The sequence below is a fragment of the Brachypodium distachyon genome, chromosome 3 (genome assembly GCF_000005505.3).
Source record: "Brachypodium distachyon strain Bd21 chromosome 3, Brachypodium_distachyon_v3.0, whole genome shotgun sequence".
NCBI lineage: Eukaryota > Viridiplantae > Streptophyta > Magnoliopsida > Poales > Poaceae > Brachypodium > Brachypodium distachyon.
Window position 1 is genome coordinate 16,364,512 of NC_016133.3, and position 24,572 is coordinate 16,389,083.

The 24,572-nt window shown below is 44.6% G+C and overlaps 2 protein-coding genes across 6 annotated transcripts; one reads left to right on the forward strand and one right to left on the reverse strand.

The window, feature by feature from the left end:
• Window positions 1–2,570: 2,570 nt before the first annotated feature.
• On the forward strand, window positions 2,571–5,330 carry LOC100836881 (26S proteasome non-ATPase regulatory subunit 8 homolog A). The gene is made up of 6 exons (XM_003573504.4): window positions 2,571–2,796; window positions 3,344–3,422; window positions 3,762–3,864; window positions 4,385–4,648; window positions 4,737–4,848; window positions 4,935–5,330. Exons 1-6 carry the CDS (start codon window positions 2,692–2,694, stop codon window positions 5,073–5,075), a joined length of 804 nt encoding a protein of 267 aa, XP_003573552.1. The 5' UTR covers window positions 2,571–2,691; the 3' UTR covers window positions 5,076–5,330.
• A 12,448-nt stretch (window positions 5,331–17,778) lies between these two features.
• LOC104583570 (putative F-box/LRR-repeat protein 23) lies at window positions 17,779–22,610 on the reverse strand. Of its 5 annotated transcripts, none has more exons than XM_014900372.2 (5): window positions 22,035–22,610; window positions 21,567–21,730; window positions 20,161–20,352; window positions 19,023–19,369; window positions 17,779–18,382 (listed from the first exon to the last, which is right to left on the reverse strand). In XM_014900372.2, the coding sequence occupies exons 2-5, from the start codon at window positions 21,600–21,602 to the stop codon at window positions 17,923–17,925; spliced, it is 1,035 nt and encodes a 344-aa protein (XP_014755858.1). In that variant the 5' UTR covers window positions 21,603–21,730; window positions 22,035–22,610; the 3' UTR covers window positions 17,779–17,922. The 5 variants fall into 5 exon arrangements, 4 of the variants coding, with proteins under 4 accessions (XP_014755858.1, XP_014755857.1, XP_010234465.2 ...); XM_014900371.2 differs by having other exon boundaries at window positions 21,567–21,740; XR_001406747.2 differs by lacking the exon at window positions 21,567–21,730 and adding an exon at window positions 18,843–18,916 and having other exon boundaries at window positions 18,307–18,382.
• Window positions 22,611–24,572: the final 1,962 nt, after the last annotated feature.

The window sequence follows — 24,572 nt, forward strand, 5'->3', positions numbered from 1 at the left end:
AAGTTCTACCACCAAAATATGACAAAGTTGTTGGCAGACCAAGCCTGAAAAGGAGGAAAAATCCTGTAGAGGAGGAGCAGGACACAAGGATGAGCAGGCATGGCATTATTGCACGCTGCAGTGCATGCAACCAACCTGGACATAACAAGAGGAGGTGCCAAGAATTAGGAAGGGGTACTGCTGCTACTGCTGATGCTGAGCAACCCCAAAATGATGTAGATGCTTCAGCTCCTCAGCCTGCAAATGCTCCAGCTGGTTCAAAGAAGAGGAAACTACCTGTCAAAAGACATATAATTCCTGCAGATGCTCCAGCTCCTCAGCCTGCAAATGCTCCAGCTCCCAGGAAGAAGAAGCAGATTCTCAAGAAAAACCTCAGTTCTAGCTGCCAGGTAAAATGATCTCCATTTTCATGTATATCAGTACTAATTCTCTTGCATAAACATGACAAATCATTACTATCTAACATTTCTTGCAAGGCATCAACAAGCCCCAAGTGTTGCTTTGTCTGGAACAACTGACTTCCATGGAGTTCTCCCCCAGAACCTTTCAGTGCTACAAATATTGTCACAGGTATGCATTTCAATAAACTCTTTCAGTAAACTCGATCAATAACAAGATATTAACTTTGACCAAAATTTGCAGAATGCTTCAACTCAGCAGTCCCAAGCACCAGGCCCTCTTCCGAGAGTACATTCATTGCAAACTACAAAGAAGCACTTCCTGTGCCAAGATCCACCACTGCTACCAGGACACTTGGTCTAGCAGGACAGAAGAGAAGGAAACCAAAGCCAAAAGAAAACAACTGACCTTAGAAGAACCTCAAGAAGGGGAGTACATTTTGGACAGGAAACTGCACATTTTGGACGGACAGACTGATAGTGCACATTTTGGATAGACAGTTGTTAGTTATGGTTCTATAGTTCTACTAAGTGAACTGTAATGCAAAGTGAACTGTATTGCATTGCTACTTATGTTCCTGTAGTTCTACCAAGTGAACCTGTGTTTTGGTTGTGACTACTCTTTGATGTTTTGGTACTTACTCTTTACTTTGCTATGTGAACTGATGGATGCTGAAGAATGACTATGGATGTTCATGAAAGTACTTTGCATTGTGAATTTTCTGCTGTGTTGTCTGTTTGATACTGAAATGTTGTCAAAAATTCTTGTAATTTTCATTCAAATACAAATAGAACTCTGTCAAAATTTTGAGTCAATATCAAATAACATAATGCAATGCCTCACAGTTTAGGGTTGGCTAGAAATCTCTCTAATTGAGACCATTCAGCTGACAGAAAGGAGCCAAATTTCATTCATTACAAACCAAAGTTCATACATTTGAAATAGATGCTCTCTCTTTGAAAACTCTTATTTCTGAGCCACCACATACAACGACAGTGCAACAAAGACTACAAAAGCACATAAAGTCATCCTACAGGTCACAACCAAAGCATCCATCTTCTCCACCAACAATTTTATCTCAGAATTCTCCATTTTCATTTGCTGCTGCTTCTGCATCTTCAGCTCAACCTTCTGCTCCTCATGCAGCTCCTCCTTCTGCTCCTCTTCTTCAATCTCTCCACCCCAATAAGTGCTTGGAATCATCACACCAATGCTTGACAAATAATCAAGATAGGAATCTTCACCATCTTCCCAATAGAAAAACTTGCAACCCCTAGTTCCAATCTGCCCAAATCAAAAGTTCAACATGCTCAGATGAGCCCCCTCCTCAAATCGGCCGGCGGCACAAAGCAAACAAATCCAAGCGAAATTTGTGCATATTATCAAAGATTGACTTCTCTTACCATGTGGTTAGGACACTTGTAGAACACCCTGCTCGGATTTTGCTCTGATTTTGAGACTAGGCGGACGACACCTCGGACACGGCAGCAGGGGCAAGTATCCAGCGGCAAAACACATGTAGGGAGCTCTGTAAATGGCGCCGGCGCTGCTCCCTTCCTCCCTCTCTTCATCGCCGACGAATTTGAGCCGAACTCCACCCAACGTCGGTTAGGGTTCACGCGAGGGAGAGAGGAGAAGAGGGGAATAATGGGGTGGGCTCGCGGGGGAGAAGAAAGAAAGAGTGAGGGGGTTATGTGCAAAAGCGCAGTCTGCGTGGTACCTGACTGGTGGGCCCGAACAGCCACGTAGGCAGGCGTGCGCCAGAGCGAGCAAGGGACCTGGAATGAACCACTTATGAAAGTATTAGGACTAAAATGTGCAGATTTAAAGAATTGGGACTAACTTGCGACATATGCGAAAGAATTATGACCTCCGGTGCATTTTACTCAACAAAATATGCTAATAATGCGAAGAAGTGTTATTGCTTAAATTTTTAAGTGCGTTTGGCTTTAGTTTTGACGTAATGACATAAGAAAAAAATCAAATCAAAAATATTTTTTAGTAAAAACTAGAAAGCCACAAGTTTTTTTTTCAAGGATCAAGTCTGAACACATTACAGACTGACACGTCAGAGTACGGATAGTATACTACTAACTCCAAAGCGGCCCAAATTCCAAATTGGGATTGCCCACCATACACCAGACCCAGAAAATATAACCCAGCCCAACACGCAACAGCCAAAGCCTCCTCCACCAGAACCTCCAACCGGCTCCGATTGCAAGAGAAAAAAAAAGGTCGACAGAACCGAGACGAAGAGGAAAGCTCCAGCGACCGCCGCCGCCGCCGCCATCGATGGATCCGAAGCTCACGGAGGTCACCCAGCTGTTCGCCCGCTTCAAAGCGGCCTACTCCCGGAACGACCTCGACGTCTGCGCCAACCTCCTCTCGCAGCTGAAGGTGCGCCCCCGAACCCTTCCCTCCTCTATCTTCTTCCCCCGCCGCCGCCGCCCCCTCTACCCCTTGCCTCCGCCGGCTTCCCTTGCCGGAGCTCGGGCCTCGTCCCTTCTCTATATATAGTAGGTTTAGTGGTACTCGCAGAAAAAAGGGGGTAGGTTTGGTGGTGTCGACTTCGAGGCTGTTGGCTCTATGCCTTCTGTGGTCAGCTCGCCGCCGGGAAGGAGTTCCCGCCGGAGTAGACAGATGATGCGCTCGGATCCCGTCTCCCTCGTCGACCAGGTTGCCGCGGAATTCCGTCGATCCGGTGCAGATTCGGCCGGAACCCCATGAAAAGGCTCCTTCAGATCTGCTGGACCGATGCGCCGCCGCCTCGGTCCCTAACCCTGGTCCATGGTGGATCTGCCCAGTGATGTCTCAGTTCCATGTGTGGCCGAAAGACTCGATTTCTACTTGGTTTGAGAGCATTGTTGTGTTTGCCCATGTGATTTCCATACAGGAGATGTAGAAATTTTTGTGAATTGACATGGCAAACTCCCTCCATTTGCAGGTCCTCCTCACCAAGTTCCCCAGCCTTCCGCCATCGTTCCAGCAGACACCGAACGCCGTGGAGGAGCTGAAACTTGCGAGTAAGATAACTTCGCTTTAATGTTTTTATTGTTTAGCAATCTAGTATGTGGGTAAGTTCATTTGTGGTTCATAACGCCTGAACTGTGGGTTAGTATTGCTCATTTGGCTCATGTCCTTAGATGCTTAACTTTCTTATGTGCGAGAGTGATGTTTCAGTTTGATGACAAGATTCATTGGATGCCTATTTTGTACTCCTGGGCGTAAATGTGTTGTTTTTAGAAGAAAACATGTGTCTATATTGTCATGGTCATGTAGTCTGGCAGCAAATTTCTGTGGCCCCTCCAATTATTCATACTTCATAACAGAGCAAGTACTAAGATCAATCTGAAACCTTTCAGGGGACATTTACGAGCATGCAGTTGTTTTGAGTGTGAAGATGGAAGACCAAGATGCATTTGAAAGGGACTTCTGCCAGCTCAAGCCGTATTACATGGACACATGGTTAGTTCCTTTTTACCATCATGTACACTGTCATTTCAGTTCATATATTGTTCCCAGTTTTCTTCCATCTTCCATGGGATTATTATTCAGTAAGGTCAAACTAAAGAAGTATCCTGGCATAAGTTGCTAAATGAGTTAAACCCAACATAGTTTATTGGGTTATTCTTGCTTGAGTTATATTGCATTGTCATCTTTACTGGGTTCAGTTGAGTAGTTGAATATGAAACAGGGCTGGGTTGGCAATTTATGTGTAATTTAGTTAGTACTAAACTCTCTCCATTGCCTGGGCTACTGGTGAGCTGTGATACAGTGGCAGGCTAGCAAGTGTTTTGTTTCTTCTATATCCTAGTAGAGTTTTTTTGACATCCGATTTGCTTTTACAAATTTGCTTCATTAGACAACAGAACCTTTTCATAGCTAGCTATAAAATTCAGTCCATGAGTATTTATCCAGGAGCATTTGGATTTTTTGGCTTGCGTACATTATGCCGCGTCGCACTAAATCATGATTATGCATGCAGTGGCATAATTCCCCCATCACCGGAGGAGTACCCAATTTTGGGGCTTAATCTTCTGAGGCTGTTGGTCCAGAATAGAATTGCGGAGTTCCACACTGAGCTGGAGCTTCTGCCCGCCAAAGCACTAGATAATCTTTGCATCAAGCACGCAGTCGAGCTTGAGCAGTCCTTTATGGAGGGCGCCTACAACCGAGTCTTGAGTGCTCGACAGGCTGTGCCGCATGAAACCTATGTATACTTCATGGACCTTCTTGCTAAGACAGTTAGGTAAGTGTGTTTATCATTCCTGCTTCCTATTAGATCTCTTGGTGTACAATGCATGCAACCCCTTACTGTGATTTTTGTTCTGCGTCAGAGATGAAATAGCTGGATGCAGCGAGAAGGGATATGATTATTTGTCAATAAGTGATGCAAAGGAAATGTTCATGTTCAGCTCTGACCAAGAGCTGCAACAGTACATCACCGAGGTAAATTCCATTTCCTTCCAACTTTGTTCCCATACGTGTGAATTACGCAATACCACCATAGGTTCTAACTATTATATCGTTGACAGGAACACCCTGAGTGGGATGTCAAGAATGGCTCAGTCTTCTTCCAAAAGGCGAAGGAGTCCCAGCCCTGCAAGGAGATACCGGCTGCACCGGTCATCAACCAAACCCTCGGCTACGCGAGGGAATTGGAAAGGATTGTGTGATCTGCTCCTGTGATCTTTTGATGTTTCTCTGTAACCGTTCATGGTGCCCTGTATTATCAATACGTTCGTGATATGCTCTGGTGGCAGGCAGCTTTGGACAGTGAATTTCCATGAAAAGGTCGATTATTGGATTGTCTTGTTTACTCAGCTGTATTTCGTTAAAATCATTTGTTTGACTTAACTGTTTCCAAACTGATTTGCGGTACACACAAGTGCAGACTATCGGCAAAAATGGCAAACGTAACATTGAATTTACATGTGGTGTAATTCTTCTAGTTAGATTTTGTTTCCCTACAATTTTTTTGGAGAAAAAAAACCATAAGCTTTGACATTCTGGAAAAACATTTTTTGCTATGGTTTTTGAAGAAAACAAGTATGGCTAACGTTTTGAAAACACATCTCGATGCAAACAGACACCAAAAATCAAACACATTTAACTAAAACGAGCATGCCAAAGCTAAACTTCAGGGATGGCAACTGTGTGGATCTATGTGCCTTGTCTAATGCGTTCACCATGAAAGAACCGTTTTCATAGAAGTACTTCATACAAAAATAGCTTATCATGCAAGAAGTGTTTTCATACAACTACTTCATACAAAAGTAGTTTGAGGAAGGATTATATGTGTGAGCCAGCATTTCTTTTAACCAGACGCAAAATAAGCTGCCCTTTAAATATATCACCATCAACCATTATAATCGTGGATTTCGAGATGAAACTCATTCGAGCATTTCTTTCAACATGGTAGCACTACTGAGATATTGGAAGAGAACAAAAGCAAAATTTTATTGGGTTTGGTAAGAAAGGTCTCTAACAGGAGATGAGTATGCAGATCGGACATTTCCTCAAAAAACAAGTGTCCGAGCCGCACAACAGAGAGCCCATCACGGCATAGGCAATCTTCGACCTTGGAGTGGCAGAGGAAGGTCGAGTTTCAGATCAAAGGCTCCACTTATTCAAGATCAAACACACCACTTATTCAAGATCAAAGGGACTGAGATCCAGGCTGCACCTGATCCCAGTCCAGATCAAAGCCTCCAATTCATATGGTAGTAGTATTTTTGCCAATTCTCAGATATTTGCCAATTCTCAAAAATGGAAGATTTTCCTTACCAACGCTTCAATACCTGACCACATTCGATACATTTTTATCTATTTATTATGTAGGGGATATGTGTTATATTACATTGAACAAAGGAAATTAATCATAAAGAACGGTGTTGGGGTTTTTTTTTACAGCTAGCAAGGCTCAGAGATCTAGCCAAACTTTACCACTACTTCAAATTACTTACAACAACTTAAAATTACTTACAACAATGGAGCGTTGATTGTCAAAATAGCATCGAAGTTCTGTTGATAGTGTTCCCAGTGTATTAGTCTGTCAACAACGGTGTTTCAGAAAAAAAATGTAAGAGTGGAAAAGTGCTCTTTAAACTTTAAGGTTCATTTAAAACAAAAACTAAATTACTGCATTTTAATTTTCAAGGTGCTTGTTACTTTTGTAATGCATCGTAGGCATCCGTAGGATCAAATTCAGTGGGAGCTTAGCCTACAAATTCCAGAAAAATGAAACAAGTTCATCCGAGCATGCCAAGAGTGGAACTTCTGTGGCCTGTTGGATATTGATGCATGTCTGTCTTTGTCTAGATTCTCATCAGTCATATGCTACCTCCCTCCTACTCCAAACCATTTCGGTGTTTTTGTAGATCAAAATAATAGCCTACCAAAGCATTTTGTATTTGGAACATAAGTACTTCGTACATTGTTTGCTAAATTGGAGACGTGACTAGAGTTTCATAAACCCAAGAGTTGCACACATAATTATTTCGTTAGTACACATCATGTTCCTATCTCTGAAAATAATCCGGCCTGATGATAACCACGTGGTACTCGCATTAGTTTTTGATTCGGTTGTCGATTTTACTTACACATGCATATTTTTCGGGTACAGAAACCAAATGATGCATTACAAATTACCGATTTATATGCAATACATAAACGGATAAATAAATTGGAGGTATACTTGTTATGAGTACGCATGAGACATTTGGAAACCAAACCATTTCGATTTTTTGTATACCAACTATGCTTTCAGAGACAAAATAGCCCATTGGGAAAGACCAAAATCAAAACATATGGCACTATCGCACAAAGGCACTTTGCCGAATCGACAAAGCCCTTTTAGCCTTCAGCAAAGGCTGTTCAAGGCCTTTTTTGATGGCCTCATGTTGTTGCATAGTTCGATCGATGCAACATAGCCTATTGGGAAAGACCAAGATCAAAACAATTACGGGTCAATTTGAAAGCAAGTACAGTAGTGTATTTTGCACCAGCCATACCTAAGGTGCCATCACACAAAAACTATTTTCGTAGAAGTACAATCACACACAAATAATTTGAGGAAGCACTTCTTTTTTTTCGTAGAAGTACAACCAACTCTGAGGTACCCTTCAAATAGCAAAACCTAAAACCACATATCATTGTTTTGAGGATGAAAAGACTCGATGCATGTCTTTAGAATTCACGACTACACTAAGATATTGGAGGAAAACAAAGATTTGTTATAACTCAGAACTTTTGGTTCTGTAGTTTGACAGATCGATGGCTGCTACTGCGCATCACAAACTAGGATGTGTGCGAGTGGCAACAGCCTAATGCGCCGCGGCAGATGAACCACGCCGGCAGGGCGAGGAAAGAAGGCCGGGATGGGAAGCATGCTTGGCTCCGGTGAAGCGACGAAGCTCGGTCTAGAGAAAGTACCGGATGAGTGCGCGGCGCCATCGTCGCAACCATCACCGTCGACGTTGTACCGTCATCCTGCCGATGCTTGTACTCTGCTATTCCTCATAACCTTCAGCCAATTTTGCCGCCGGGCGAGTCTTGTTGTGCGCGTCCCAGCGATCGGCGGAGGACGTGCGGTCGGGAGGTGGACTTCTTGTGATGGGTTCTTCTCCTCGATGTGCCGATGATGCTGGGCTGATGTCGTCGTTCTTGTGCACGTCCCACCCGTCAACGGAGTCGGCGCGTTGCCACTGGCGGGGTCGAGAGGAGACATGATCAAGCAAAACCTTCTTGATCCAAATAAATGTACCAGCGAGCCAGGACCGGAAAGACAGGTGCTCAAATCGATCGATGTATCTTGGTGTGAACCGGTGAACTAAAGTATTTTCTAGAGTACAATGCAGATCATTTTTCACCAAAGCAAAACTATTTGTCACTATAAATTAATTTGCTAGTCACTCAACCAGCCCCGGAAGTATTTTCGATTTGTTCAGTAGTTTGTCTTTTGAGGTACTGGAGGCAAATGTTATCATAGCTAGAGACTAAGACCAACATGAAACTATTTGGATAATTGGATATGGTTCAATTTAAAGTCTAAGAACCTTCCCATAGAGAGTGGAAACAACAGCTCAAACGAACAATCGGCTTGTCCATAGAGCGTCCAGACAGCAATGACAATAACGTCTCAGACACATCACACGCTCTGTAGCTCATCCTACCTTGTATGTTTGGCAAATATAATACGGAGTATGTGTTTTGACATGACTAAAATCTGAAGAAATATTTTTCAAATGAAATTTCTTGGAACATTCAACAGTACACAGTAACAGCGCATCCCCATGCCCTCGAAATCAAGAAGGCCAGCAAAGAAAACTTAGCATGCTAGAATCAGAGTTTACAAGCCAACAAAAGCCATAGCTTCTGCAAAAAAATTTGGCTATAACAAGAAGGGCCTTGAATGACGGCATTTTTTGACCGAAAACTGTGCTCCACTAGAAACTTTAAGCGATCCATCGTGTCATTACAGGAATTTACAACAGCCTGAACATCTTCGGGCCATTGTGGTAATGTAAAAAATTACACAAGCACACTGCACACCAATTAATGATGTTGCAGATGCTGTGTGCAACATAGAGAGAAGAGAACAAGAAGCTCAGAACCACCAGTCAAACGGAAGGAATTTATCATGTCGAAATAAAAAAAGAATTAAAAGCTTTATTTTCCAGGATAAGATCCTAAGTTTCTGACAGTTGGAATCCACAGATTGCACTCGCTTTACAGCAGGGCAACAAACTAATTAAATTGATGCCCTCATGCTGTCGCCTGACGCTGAATACACCGCTGCTCTGCTCCGCAAGCTGTTGAACGATTAGGTGGATGAAATGGATACCACAAAATCGCACCTTCTTGTCCAGACTCGAAGAACAGCCTAGGATTAGATCATTAGAGAGATGTGTGGCGATGGGCTCTGTTGGGTCCAAATTGACCTTTGAGCTGCGGTATTTTTTGCGGCCGCTTCCAGTTTAACCCTGGAACAGCTACTCCACTAGTTAAAAAAGAAAAAGAAGTTAGGTTTCGGGTACCAGCATAGATCTAGTGGCTCGTAAAGAAAGTTTGCAAGTTTGCACAATGGTTTTCACTGGATACTTCCCTTTCATCAAAATAGGCGCCTTATGTAGAGTTGGGGATATCAATGTGTCTTGATATATACCACCACAATCTTGGCGATTTTGAAAAATGCCATTGCAATTTTTATCTTTTGGAAAATACCATTACAAATTAGAATATTCTTCGAAAAATGCCACTAGAATGGGTCAAAAGATATGGCATTTTCGAAGAATGAAAATTGCAGTGGCATCCCTACCTGGAGCGCTCCTCATGCATAAACTGTTTTCATACAAGTGGCTAGTACAAGGAGGAGGAAGGATTATATGTGTTGAGCCAGCATTCCTATCTTATTTGTACGTAGTCACGCATTTGCTTTTGTGAGTACACATTCATGCTCCTATCTCTGAAAACAGATTTGGTTGTTGCATACTTCGAGGCAAAATAACCTATTGGGAAGACCAAAATCAAAACACTTACGTACGTGTCAATTTGAAAGCAAGTATGTTGTATTTTGCGCCAGCCGTACGTAAGGTGCCATATCATGCAAAAACTATTTTCATACAAGCACAATCACACACAAATAGTTTGAGAAAGCATTTTTTTTGTGTGTATGAATCGGTGTTCCTTTCACCGTGTGAGCAAGAGAGACCAACTGTGAGGTGCCCTTCAAATAGCAAAAACAAAAATCACAAACCGTTGCTTCCAGCGAGAATGAAGGTATGCTTGATGCATTTTCTTCAGAATTCACAACTACACTGAGATATTGGAGGAGAACAAAAAAACTGTTATAACTCAGAACTGCAACTTCTGTGGTTTCACAGATCGATGACTGCTACAAGGCACTGTAAACTTAGTTTGGTGCGAGTGACCACATCCTGCTACAACTTCTGTCGTTGCCGTCCCAGATCGACGAGGACATGGGTTCTCGGAATTGAGAGGGGTGGTAGTGAGCTCTGACCTCACGAGGAGACGAAGAAAACATTCTACCTGGGCCGGCGGAAACGAGCTGGGCGTCTCGAATCGCCACTCCATCGTCTCTCTGGCCGGTTCCCTCCCCTCGGCCAGGCCAATCCATCGTCTCCGGCAGGCCGGCTTGCCGCCCCCGCCCTGCAGGCTCCCCGTGCAGCTCGACCTCGTCCTTCTCCGCCGCGGCGCCGCCCCACGCTAGGCTACTCAGCTGCTGTGCTGCCCAGTGGCGATTCTAGGATGAAAATAGAGGGTGGGCTCAAACAACAAAGTCCCAAGATAAATTTCAGCATTCGATTGATACCAGATTGTACTCGGAAAATGTCTTTTTACTGAAATTGTACTCCTGAAATGTTATCCATAGCTACTGTGTACATACAAAAAAAAATTAGAACGGAGCAAAATCGTATCTTAATTTACACGCTTCGAGATAAAAAGTTTTTTCGATGCATGTCTCAGTAAATGTGAGGATATAAATTCACTTTACCGAGACATCGAAACAACTTTTTATTGATGGAGGGACCACACATGGGAGCGATATACAAGCCAATGATGCATGGCAAGCAAAAGCTTGATCCGAAAATTGCGAGGATTAGGTTCCGAGAGCACCTGATGCTGTAACTTCAGAACTGTTGGAGGAAGGTTTTCATAAAGTTTTTTTTTTTCATCTCCTCATCACCAGCATCACACTGACAACCATTTGTTTCTACGCCTTAAATGTGACCATTCGGTAGGTGAGTGATTGCCTGGACATGCTGCATTAGAGATATGTGACCTCCACCAAAGTTGATGGTTCCTTCCTCGGTATCAACTAGTTGAATTAAATTATAATTCAAAGATTTGTGGTTGCATGTCAATCAGCTCTCACATCCCATTCCTATGACATACCTTTGAGCATCTCTACTCCGAGATCATGACGGCATTGGGATTTCACGTTATTTCTAGAGGATGAACCTCCATGTTGCTTTTTGTTGCTAGCAGGGGTTGTACGTGAATCAGACATCCTTTTCATGTATTTCTCCTTATAGTTTGACACATTGTTAATCACCCTAGCGCAAAAACCTTAAAGCAGCCAAAAACTAGATGAAAGCAGAAAATTGAAACCACCGGAGCCTACAACTGACATTCTTCTTAACAGACTATCTCAATGTTTGACATTGGTTAATTATGCTGGTTTATTAATAGGAATTTTCTGGGCTTGATGCAGAACAAGGAAAATAAGAGTCTGTCTCTGTTCATGATATTTTTCTTCGTTGAATTTATTATTGAGATAAATCACAGAAGAAATGCAAGCAATACTTCTGTGAAAAAAAACTAGCAACAATGAATTATTGTTTGAAAAAAAACTAGCAACAATGAATTATTGTTTCTAAATTATTTGCGCTAGGGTGATTAACAATGAATCAATATTTTGTTTTGTTAAATCAATGAATCAGTTCAATTTTTTTTTTGACGAAACGGTACGGCGTACCATTATATATCAAAGAAGGTCAAGGGGAACCTTAACCCGAGAGTACAAGAAAGATCAAAACAAAAGCAAAATAAAGAAAGCAATGTACAAGGGGATCAAAAGAGCTAAAAAGGTATCAACGAACATCATCCGTTCCGGAGACCAGCTTTCCAAGTCCTGAAGTATCCATCAATTCTGGACAGTAAAAATACAATTTAACTGACATTGAAAGACCGGCCCAGATTTCTCTGTGTTGCTGTCGTCCCAGATGAATGCCGGTGGTCATGGGTTCTTCTTCTTGATGTACCGAACATGACGGCGCGATGATGATGCAAGGCGTTATCATCGTGCTCCTCAGGGGATTCGGGAGTAGGCACTCGAGTGAGAAACCCCGCGGCAGACATGGTTATCGCTCGCTCAACGGACGCCATCGATCAAATCATCAGAGGCGTTCATACGGAGAAATCTGTACTGTCGGCCCAAAGTTGCTAGTAACTGTTGGCTCAGAATGGCAGAACTTAACACTGAATTTACACCTACTATTCTAATTGTTCTAGTTAGACTTTGTTATCCGACAAACTTAATTTCTGAGAAAATAAAACAGGAAGCTTTGACCTTATGAAAAAGTACCTGCCCTGAGTACCTTTTCCCAAAGGTTTTTGAAGAAAATCAAGCTTTTAGCTCGACGCGTTTATATCTATGTCCCTTCTTTCTCTAATCAAGTGCTAACGCATTATCTGAGTCCGAAAGAAAAAGAAGTCACCAAAAAGTAACACATCGGGACGGGAGATGGGACCGAGACGGCCTCTCTGCTCAGCTTCATCGATCTTGTTCTGTTCCGCTTTCCCCACCTCTGCTCCCGTCGCCAATAGCGACTCCAATAGCGACTGGAAGTGACGATGGAAGAGTGGATGGGAAGGCGGTCCGGCAAAGTGGGCGGCTCGCGGCTAAGGCATCTAAGGGTCTCTCATCCCTCGACAAGGCAAAGCTTGTTCTGATGAAGAAGAGTGGAATCTGTCCGGAGGATGGGGCACAAGGAAAAGAGGCACTGGAGAAGTACCGCGGCCTATTCAAGCAGGAACTCCCGACGAGCTTCATGGAGGCTGTCTCCGCTCTACTGGACTCTTCCCGCCAGGGGGGAGGGCTGGTTCCAGGGGCAGGGACTGCCGTCTCCGCCTAGGGTTCTGACGGCATTTCGCCGATCCGTGGTTGCAGGTTCTTTAATGATTAGCTCAAAATTAGGGGATTGTTGCTATGTGTCTTCTTGCCATGAGGTACTGCTAGTTCGAGTTGTGGTTTGTGGCCAGTGTTCGTGCTGTCAGGTTGTAGGCTTGCTGTTCGTGGTTGTGGCAGTCTGTTGTCTTTTTCTGCTAAGCTTTTGCAATTTCCTGAGTGAAGAAGATGTTAAATGAATTGCTCGATTTTAAGTTGGAATGTCCGGGGGCTTAATAACCCGGCAAAGAGGTGGGCTGTGTTCAAATCTGTTACGGAGTTTGATTGCAAAATTGTGTGTCTGCAAGAGACTAAATTGGCAGTCATCAGTCGGAACATTGTTGCTGAAATTTTGGGAGGGAGATTTGCTGACAATTTTGTTTTCAAGCCGGCGTTTGGTACGCGAGGAGGTGTATTGTTTGCTTGCACTGAGGATTTTGCCTTCTGCTCTGATTCCGTGGTGGAAACTGCAAATGCCATCACAGTCCTGGTTCGTGACAAGGCAACAGGAGACAGTTGGTTCATGACTGGGGTGTACGGACCGCAGGAAGATGCTGAGAAGATCTTATTTATTCAGGAGCTTAGAGACCTAAAAGGCATGGTGGGCAATGAATGGATGATTTTGGGAGACTTCAACATGATTAGCCGCACGGTGGATAAGAGCAACACTAATATCAACCTTCAGATGATGGGCAGATTTAGGTCTCTAATCGAGGATCTGGAGTTGATTGATTTTCCGTTGGTTGGGCGTAGGTTCACCTGGTGCAATGAGAGGGAAGTGGCTACTCTCACGAGGATCGACAGGGTGCTTGTCTCCAAAGATTGGGACTTGAGGTTCCCACAATTTCAGCTTGCACCTGCTTCTACTGCGGTTTCAGATCATTGTCCTTTGATTCTGAGCAAAATGGAGAGGAAACCATTCCGTGGTTTCAGATTTGAATTGGTTTGGCTTAATTGGCCAGGTTTTTTCCAGGTGGTTAATCTTGCATGGTGCAAACCAGTTATTGCCAGCGATCCGGTCAGGATTTTGTTTATAAAGCTTTCACGTGTTGGAAAGGCTCTGAAATGCTGGAGTCGAAAGCGATTGAAAGAGATGAGGCTTGCTGTTGATATTGCAAATGAGCTTATATTCCAGCTTGACTTGGCGCAGGAGGACAGAAGGCTTTCCCCGCTGGAGCTGGATTTCAGAAAATCATTGAAGAGCAGACTTTTAGGCTACGCGGCTATCGACAGAGCTAGATGGCGGCAGAAATCTAGAATGATTTGGATCAAGGCTGGTGATGCAAACACCAAGCTCTTTCACTTCAGAGCAAATGGGCGGCGGCGTAAAAATCATATGCCATCTTTGCAGGGGGAGGCTGGTATTGTCAAAGACCACTCCGGGAAGGAAATTTTTTTGAAAGATTTTTTTGTTCAGCTTCTTGGTGAAAGAAGGCGAAGGGATTTGAGTTTGGATTTTAATTTTCTGGGAATTCAAAGAAGGAATCTTGAGCACCTGGACGCAAGATTCTCGATGGAGGAAATTAAGACGGCGGTGTTTGAGTTGCATGCAGAGAAGGCGCCTGGTCCTGATGGGTTCGTGGGGGCTTTCTTCAAGAAGTGTTGGCATATAATTGCAAGCGATCTTGTGGCTGCGATCAGAGGTTTTCATGACCTTAGAGGATGGAATTGGCACCTCCTAAATTCTGCTAACTTGGTGCTCCTCCCAAAGAAAGATGCAGCGGCTGAAGCTAAGGATTTTCGCCCCGTGAGCTTGATGCATGGCGTGGCGAAGATTGTGTGTAAGATTTTGGCTTCTAGGCTCGCTCCGGAGCTCCAGGACTTGATTTCTATAAGCCAAAGTGCGTTCATCAAAAGGAGATGTATCCATGATAATTTCCTTTTTGTGCAAAGTGTCATCAAGAATGCACATGTCAAGAAGAAACCAATGCTGTTTTTCAAGTTGGATATTGCAAAGGCTTTCGACTCGGTGCACTGGGAATATCTTTTAGAAGTTCTTGAGAAGTTTGGTTTCGGGGCTCGTTGGCAAGACATGGTGGCGCTGATGCTGAGCTCCTCTTCCTCTCGGGTTTTGCTGAATGGAATCCCTGGTGCTCCCTTTAAGCATATGAGGGGTCTAAGACAGGGCGACCCTCTTTCACCAATGCTGTTTATTCTTGCGATGGAGCCGCTACAAGCGATGTTTGCGAAGGCGACCGACTACGGCATCCTCTCTCGCCTTGAGAACCAAGCGGCGAGGCTGCGGCTAAGTCTATATGCAGATGACGTGGCCCTATTTATGAATCCAGTGGAGAGAGAGATTGATGGGATGAGGCAGATCTTGCACTGTTTCGGGAGAGCATCCGGGTTGTTGATTAACTATGCAAAATGTTCAGTTTTCCCGATTTCTTGCCACAATGTGGATTTGGAAAGTGTTTTACATGATTTTGGTGGAACCCGGGGACAGTTCCCATGCTCTTACCTGGGGCTTCCTCTTGGTTTGCGCAAGCCAACGAGAATTGAGGTGCAGCCTTTGATTGACAAAATGTCCGGGAAGCTCAAGACTTGGAAAGGAAAGCTGCTGTCTAGGCAGGGGAGATTGACTTTGATTAACTCGGTGCTCTCCGCATCGACCACCTATTTCTTGACTTGCTTTGCGCCCTCAGCCTGGATTGTGAAGAAGATTGATCGTTTGCGAAGAGCTTTTCTTTGGAGTGGGGAGGAGGAGACAAATGGGAGTAAATGTTTAGTAAATTGGAAAACAGTGTGTGCTCCAAAAATCTGTGGGGGGCTGGGGGTAAAGGATCTAAGGGCTTTTGGTAGGGCTTTGAGGCTGAGATGGGCCTGGCATGCTTGGGATTCGGCTGAAAGGCCATGGAAAGGAATGAAATTGCCTTGTGAGCCTACTGACATGGCCTTATTTGCAGCTTGCGCTGTTATTTCAGTTGGCAACGGAGAGAGGATCAGCTTTTGGCATGACAACTGGACGCATGACAGTGCGTTTATGGACATGGCTCCGGAGTTATACAAATTGGCTAGATTCAAGAAAATTTCGTTAAGCGAAGCTGTTGGCACGGGCAGATGGATTCGGGGGCTGCACAGGCTTGATTCTTTAGAGATGCTGCAACATTTCATTTCTTTTTGGGAAAAGGTACAGGGAACCACTCTGAATGAGGAGGAAGACTCCATTAGATGGAAATTCGATGCCAGTGGTGTTTACACAGCCAAATCAGCTTATGAGGTGCAATTTTTAGGGAGAACTTCAAAGGTGGCTCTAAACTCAGTTTGGAGTGTCAGATGTGAGGGCAAAATTCGGTTTTTCCTGTGGCTTTTGTTCCAGAACAGGCTGTGGACTGGGGATCGGCTGGCTTCGAGGGGCTGGCCTCATGGAGACATTTGCTGCTTTTGCGATCAGGTTTTGGAGACGGCACGGCACCTGATTCTTGATTGCCCTTTCTCCAAAGAGATCTGGGCATCTTTCTTAAGAGAGAGGCTGAGGATGTGTAGGATCGTTGAGCAAAGTACTTTGCTAATTGGTTGGTGGAGCCGCCTGCTGAAACTTAACTCAAGGAAGAAAAATCCGGACATTGCGTGGGCTAGCATGGTCGTGTGGCATATTTGGAAAGAAAGAAATCAGCGAATCTTCAAGGATTGTAGATCATCGTCGCAAAGCGTGGCTTCGGTTATTAGATCTGAATGCGCCCTCCTGTTGGAGGAGTGTTGGGAGTAGCTTATTTCATTTGAAACCAGCCAGTTGCTTGTAATTGGCTTGGTTCTTTTTGTCAATTCATGTATACTTTCTCGTCCACTTTAATGAAAAAGCAGAGCTCCTGCTAAGTTCTTCAAAAAAAAAAAGTAACACATCATCAGAAGTTTTTGCATTTTCTTTCTTTGCATCACCATTATCGCTCAAAAGAAGCCATGGCATGTGTTTTTTTTTCCTGTTTCTGCGTTTTAATGTTTGGTTACGAATAGCACATTTGCTCCTTCTGCAGCTTCAAAATTTTGTCAAAAAGTTCTTGCTCAAAATCTAGTCAGGAAAACAGAACACAAACGTGCAACTTGTAGCTCGTATGCATGTTTTTGGTCCGGATGATTTCTTCTACTGACGGAACCAAGATCTGAACATACCCTACACCCGCATACAGAGAATGTTTCATGCCAACACAATTTCAGAAATGAGGTCGCAGATCACAGACTAGCCCTTGCTGGCATTAGCAGATGCAGATGCAACGAGACAAATATAAACTATTATAAGTAAGCGATCCATAACAAGTGTCTCAGATTTTGTACTAACTTAATACAAAGTTGTACAAGGTCTGAGACACGTAATATTGATTGGAGGGAGTAGTTAAACACACGCTACTGGAAGACGTAACCTGGTGAAGCAACAGAAAGCTTGTCTTTCACACCAACTATCCAGAATACATACATGGGACCCCTACATACATACACACACACGAACTATATATCCACAAAAGATGGTATTGGGGAGAAGATCACAGAGAGTTGTGCTCAGTCATCCCAGGCCACATCGCTCAAGTCGGACATCTGGGACGAGGAACCCGAGGAGTATTCCCAGTAGTAGTTGTCAGCATACTCACCAACATACTCCACTGCTGCTTCGTTATGAAGGACACGAGCCTCCATTTCACGTAGATCATCCTGTTCGAAACAAATGTTACGGAGATCTGGGCAGTGGACACGAGGCCAGCGTCCAGGCAGCCAGACATGCGTGAGCTTGGCGCAGCGAGCCAGGAGTTCATCGTCCACTTGGAGGTGGCGGCACGCGGTGAGGTCGACGCACTCGAGGCGTGGGCAGCCGTCGAGGATAGTGTAGACTCCTCCATTGGTCAGGCTGTCAGCTGCCAGCTGAAGGAGTTGCAGCTCGTGCAGGTTTGCCGCGATGGCAAACGCCACCCGGTTGTGCCTCGCCTCCCAGTCCCCGTAAGGGAAACCTGGGAAGAAAGGCCCAACCTCATCATCAGCAGCAGTATCTCCGTTGTCGTCGTCCTCGTCGTGGTACTGTTCAGGGGACTGTGCTGTTCCATGCTCATCTCTGGGATCGTTGCATAGTACTGTTCCATGGTCATCTCTGGCGTCATTGCTTCTGAGTTGAACCATGGCACATGGATTCTTAGGCGTTTCAGCTGTGGGCGCGCTGCGCCAAGCTGCTTGAGAAAATATGCTGGATGCTTCTGATGCGAGCATTCTATCTCTTCCAGCATTGGACATTTAGCTGCAAGCCTGGCAACTCTGTCATCCGGAAAGTATCCCGATGCGATGATTCGAATGCTCTTCAACGAGTTTCCTCTGCAGAGTTAAGAATCAAAATAAACACGATATATAAAATCAACCTCAGACAAGAAATACAACAGGACCGCATAACAAGTTAACAGTAAGCATACTTTCTCCTTAAAGCGAAGTGCTTGGAGCGATCACATAATCACATACTCCCTCTGATCCTAAATTCTTGACCCAAATTTTCCCAATATGGATGTATCTATTCTTAAAAAGCGTTTAGATGCATGTAATATTTCGACAACAATTTAGGATCGGAGGGAGTACCATAATATCAAAAGAGATAGCTCACTTACTAGGCAATAAGCGATCTGTCCTAAATAGGCTCTCCTAATTGCAGACATAAAAGAGCTAGTAGGTAAAGTCATATTCGGTTTTAGTTTGCAAACTACTAATCTCTAGAATTTGGAGTGTCCTTTGAACACCTAACTATACTAGACATGTCAGAATAATACATCATAAAAAAACTGACCAATTTTGACAAAATTTCACCAAGCCGATATGACATCACTTCACTGCCCAGGTTAAATTCCTGCTTGGCAAAAACTATTAAGGGAGGTAAATAGTGTGACAGTGCTCAAGACTGATAGGTAGTATGTAGTAAAAGGTGCAGACATTCAAGAGCAGAAATTTGGGGCCCAAAGAAAAATACCTGCTTGCAATGTAATCCAGGAGTTCGCTACTGACAAACTTCTGTGCCCAGAATGACTCCATCCGTCCGTCAGAACGATCTACGGCCACCTTTGCCATTTTGCACATGACATCTCCCGCCTTCGAGAACACCACGTTGTGCCGTGGACATGACACGAAACGCCACAAGTCAGGCAACTTGGCGGCCTCCAACCATGAGTGGCACACAAGCCCCGCACCCATCAGGATCTCAATGGTCCCAAGCTTTGTGAAGATAGCAGAAAGCGCATCAACTGTGAGCTCAGACCAATCCCTAACTTCAGGCACAGGCAAAGGTTTTGGCTCCGCCTCCATTGTGCGAGGTAGTACCTAAAAATGAGGGTATCATCAAAAAGAGAACAAGGATGACTAACTCTAATTTGCATGATGCCATGCTAAATCACAGGTTGCACACAACATAGAAGAATTTAATGTAATGTAGTTAGAAGTAGCTTCTCTGTACAAGGTAAATGTAACTTTTAGGATTAAACCTATGGATTATAGAATGGTTAAATGGTTTAGACTGAAGAAACTTCAGATCTCTAAGTCTTATATATGTCCATTTACTCTAATCAACATTCCAACTAATGTACTGATAGATGAAACATGTAAAACTCTCTGCCCCAATGCTCAATGTGTTAAGAGCATCCCCAAGAGTTTCCCTATCTCATACACAGTCCTATTTGGGCAATATGTGTTGGAAATAATCTTTCCTTAATTCACGTTAGTCTGTCTGAGTACTATTTGAGTTAGTATTAGGAATCCGCGTGTTACTTTCCTAGAGAGAGGAGAGATTTACGGGGATGAATCGTTTATAGGGACCCATAGGGAACCAAATTTTGAGGAAGCTGCTGGAGATGCTCTAAGAGACCCACACACACAATAGAAAAGAAACCAAAAGGGAGTGGTTATCTCCCTCTCTGACATTGGGTACCAATTAACTGTCAGAAACCAACTACTTAACTTGGTGACTAGCAACAATGAAATAATTTACTTGGCAGGAAGAAACTTCTTGTCAAGTTTGTTATAAAAACAAATACTTCTTGGCAATTACTGCTAGATTGAAATGATAACTCCACACCTCAGATGGAATCGAAATGAAGAACCTCTGACATAGTTACCATTGTGGAGGGAAGCGGCAGAGTCTTCATTTCAGGGCATTTTTTATGGACAATGATATCCGAGGGTCTGAGGTTTCCGTTGGGAAGCTGATCTTTCCCGTCTTCATGTTCCATTATCATTCCCTCCTCAGATTGATCATGCTGCTCCATTCTCATTCCCTCCTCAGATGGCTGATCCATCGCAACACCAGTCTAATAAAAAAAATACGCTTAAGTAGTTTATATAAATATCAGGTGCATCAAATAGTTTTTTAAGAAGATACTAAGAATTTGAAACTACTCCTAATAAATTATTAGCTTCCCTTCCATGATGGGCTAAATGCTTTTAAGCTATGAACATGGTTTAGCTAAGTTGTAAGTACAGAGCTAAAATCACAAAGCCATGCTCGAATAATCATTTTTCTAGCTAGGTTGATTTAATATCCCACTAAGATTTCACGTTGATAAAAATTTATATCCCAATGCTTAAGGTCGCATGGAGAATTATAGGAAGGAATCAATAATGAAGGAAACATACCAGCTTATAAAATCAGAACACAAAGACAATAGTTAAATGCCACATACCTCTATCTACAATCAGAATAGCCATGCCCCAAACAAAAACAAACAAGGGAAACCATTTCAGATAGATAAACCAAAAAAACGAGCCAACACAAATCATACATGCGTTAAGTAGTATACACAAGTATGAACCATGAACTGAAGTTTCAGTTGGGTGGTGCCACAAGCAGTGTGAGTCATCCACTGTGTCGGGGGGATGACCCCGGGTAGGGTCATGACGACACATGTTAGCCGGGATAGCAAGAGCAAAGCCGGTGCAAGCAAGTACGCCGGCATCCTTAAGCCGACTTAATAACAGGCCGGCATACCAAAGGTATGCCGGCATATCTATCTTGTCTTATGTGATTGCAGGATAAGCACGAGCTATCTGATCTCGGCTATGGCCGGGATGCGCCAACGGTCTTATCCTGGGCACATGGTGCAAAGTAAAGCAGCGCTTCCTTTATGATGGAAAAGCAGTCGTTGCTCACGTCGCTGTGCCAGGCAACTGCACGGTGACGCGCCGTAGAAGGACTGATGACGAAGGCCGGGGCATGGCTACAATGCGCGCCGCCTGGCAGTACGAAAAGCACAAAGCTGCATTGTCCCCTCCTGGACAATTTGGAAGGGACCATGGGGCGTACCCGGCGGGCCCGGAGGTAGCTAGGGTTTGCTTTTGGTCCACATGTCAGTGTGACACCATTGGCCTATAGATAGGAGCACCACCCCTCCCGTGAGAGGGGTTCCTCACTTAGCCATTTAGAAGTTCTCCTTCTCATTCTTCCTCCTCAAGAAACAGCTTAAGGAGCACCATTGTAGCCCTTGTTATCTCGGATAATACAACAAAGCATGAGTAGGAGCTTTACCTCACCAAGAGGGCTCCGAACCTGGGTAAACACCATGTGTTCTTGTACTGTGCGTGGTTCACATCACGCCCTCCCTCCTCCGGTTCCTCCTTCGTCCATCGGCCCCATCTTAAGCCATCATATGGCATCTGCCGTGACGCCACCACGACACACTGATCCCCAATCTGAACAGAACTATTTAAAATTGCCGGTTAAGGCCAACCCGGCCAGACAGAAGCTAGTTAGCCTAGAGATCTAAAGCTAGAAAAGAAGCACTTTGGCTAGAACTCTTGATACACAATAATCCAACTCAATTGCTTCGGAATGACCGGATTATATCTCAGAAACTGAAGAGGATCGATTGCCTGAGGCGGATTGAAGTACACACGTATATACAAGCTCTTAACTATATCTCAGGATTCAGAATCAGCTCAATTTTGGTGGATTTACCAAAACATCGACATTTTCAGCACGCACGCACGCACGCACCTCTCTGTACTTGTGCAGGTAGAGCTGGAGAGGCTCGATGTAGTCCCGAAACCCCAGCGAGGCCATCGCCGACAACAGGTGGTCTCCGGTCACGGCCTCCTGCTTCCCCTCCCTGCACTTGCCATTCGCCCTGCAACGCAGTAAAGCGCACAAGTGAACCGGCGAAACCAAAAGGTAAAACAGACTAAAGCGCCCCATTTTATTAAGCTCTGGTGACGGAGGCGATGAACTCGGAGACGGAAGCCTGCACGGCTTCCTCGGCGTCCTTGCCGATGTCGCCGTCGGGCGGGATGGCCTTCCGCATGATGCGGCCGATGTCGGCGATGGGCAGGAGCTGGCCGCCCTGCTGCTCCCTGCTGCCGCCGCCGCCGCCGCCAAATCGTGGGCTCGCCGCCGGCGCGTCCTCCATGTGTCCCACAAACCGAAACACTACCAAACCCTAACCCCTGGAAGGCTCGAGAATCGCTCGGAGGCCGGAGCGAAGAGGAGAGATTGTCAGCTTATGGAGGCGCGCGACGTGGCGGGAGCTGGGGAAGCCAGAGAGGCTCAGGGGGGGAGTGAGGTGGCGACTGGTGGAAGAACCGAAGAAGACGAAGAGACGAGGTCGGTTCGTCGACATTTGTCAAGACATTCGGCGGTTGGTTTGGGCTTTGGGCTGGCCTTTTTTCGACAGGGTCTTAATGGGCTTGCTACCATCACGTGGCCTGCTAGTGCTAGGGATTCCATCGTTTCTTCGTTCCTCCGCAGAGAAAACCAACCTCGCTCAGAAAAAAAAGATGTTGCTCTCAAAAAAAAAAAGATGTCAGACTAAAATGAGCACGCCAAAAATGAAATGGTAACTAATTTCTTCTATTTATGCTTGCGTACGTACATACTCGGAGCAAAGCGTCCATATTGTTGATTTATGTGCCATACCAAATGCGCTCATCATGCGAGAACTGTTGAGGAAGGATTACATGTGTGAGCCAGCGTTCCTTTTAACGTGAGACTAAGAGAAGCAAAATAAGCTGCCCTTTAAATATACCATCACTATCAACTATCACAACGGTTGATTTCGGGATGAAACTCCTCGTAACATTTGGTCTAGAATGGTAGAAGTGCTGAGATATTGGAAGAGAACAAAATCAAAGTTTTATTCGGTGCGGTAAGAGAGGTCGCTGGTAGGATATGAGTATGCAGCTCGGACGTTCCTGTCAAAATTAGTGCCCGAGCCTCGGCGAGCTTCGACATTGGAGTTGCAGAGGAAGGTCACATTTCAGATGAAGACCTCCACTTATCCCAAAGGGCGGTGGAATATTGACATGCAGCTACGCTCCAAGGCTGCATGGTATCAGTACCTTTTTATTATATATGTGACTCAGTGGCACACATAATTGATGTTTGCCAATTCTCAAAAAGTGACGACTTTCTCTACTTGTAATTACGAAAATACATTATCATTTTTTTCATGTGAATTGTGCTCTTATATTATAGTGCATAGTCATTCTATATATCTCTTTTCAAAAAAATAGAAAGGAAGACCAAAAATGTGTGTCGATCGATTTTAAAGTAAATATGCTTGACTTTGCACACTCGGGCCTAAGATATCCATCATGCGAAAACTACTTCCAGAGTAGTTCTATAACATTCCCACGGAAATAGTTCAAGGAAGGAACGCTTTACGTGTGAGGCCGCATTCCTTTTTTGTGCTATCACTAAGAGAGGCCAAATGTTTGATGCTGTTTAAATAGCAATTAAATATCACAAACTGTTCATCTCAGGACCGGAAAGCTTCGAAGCAGTTCCCCTAAATTAGAGACATGGGAGGAGAACAAAAGCAAGAGTTTACCAAGGCTGCTAAAAATGTTCAGTAGTAATAGTAGATGAGTGTCCAACAAGGCCAATCACTCCGAAATAGGTAGTCCAGAAACTCAACCAGCTGGGCCTTTTCATGGCGATGCATCTCTTCGGGGCTATAGCGAGAGATGGATGTTTAGCAAGTTCCTTAGGTGTACCAGTAGCATGTCAAAGCAGATAATGGAATCCATTCGAAAGCGCGACCGAACAGTGATGAGCGGTGCTTACAATCGAGTCATCACTACTAAAAAAACTCATTAGTGACGGTTGAAAAAGTGTATCAGTAACGGACGGACCACCCGTCACTGACTTCCTGTTACTGATGTGCTTAACATCAGTAACGGGCGGTCCACCCGTTACTGATGAGGTCCCTCATCAGTAACGGTCAAGCTACAAGCCCGACACTGATATGGATTAGAAGAAAAAATAAACGAGGCCGGCTCCAAGCCCGCCCCGAATCCACACAGCAGCCTGTTGAATGTTAACAAATCAAAAGAAAAATATCGCCGGCTTCTCAAGGACACGGTGCCGCTGCCCGCCGCCGCCGGTGCTCCAGGCCCCGCGCGCTAATGCTCCTCTGCATGCCGGTGGAAGAGGGTCACCGGATCCGGTGCCGACGAGGAGAGAGCGAGAGAGAGTGAGAAATAAGAGGAATAGAGAACTGAGAGCGAGGGAGGGGGCATACCTGCGAGAGCCATGGCC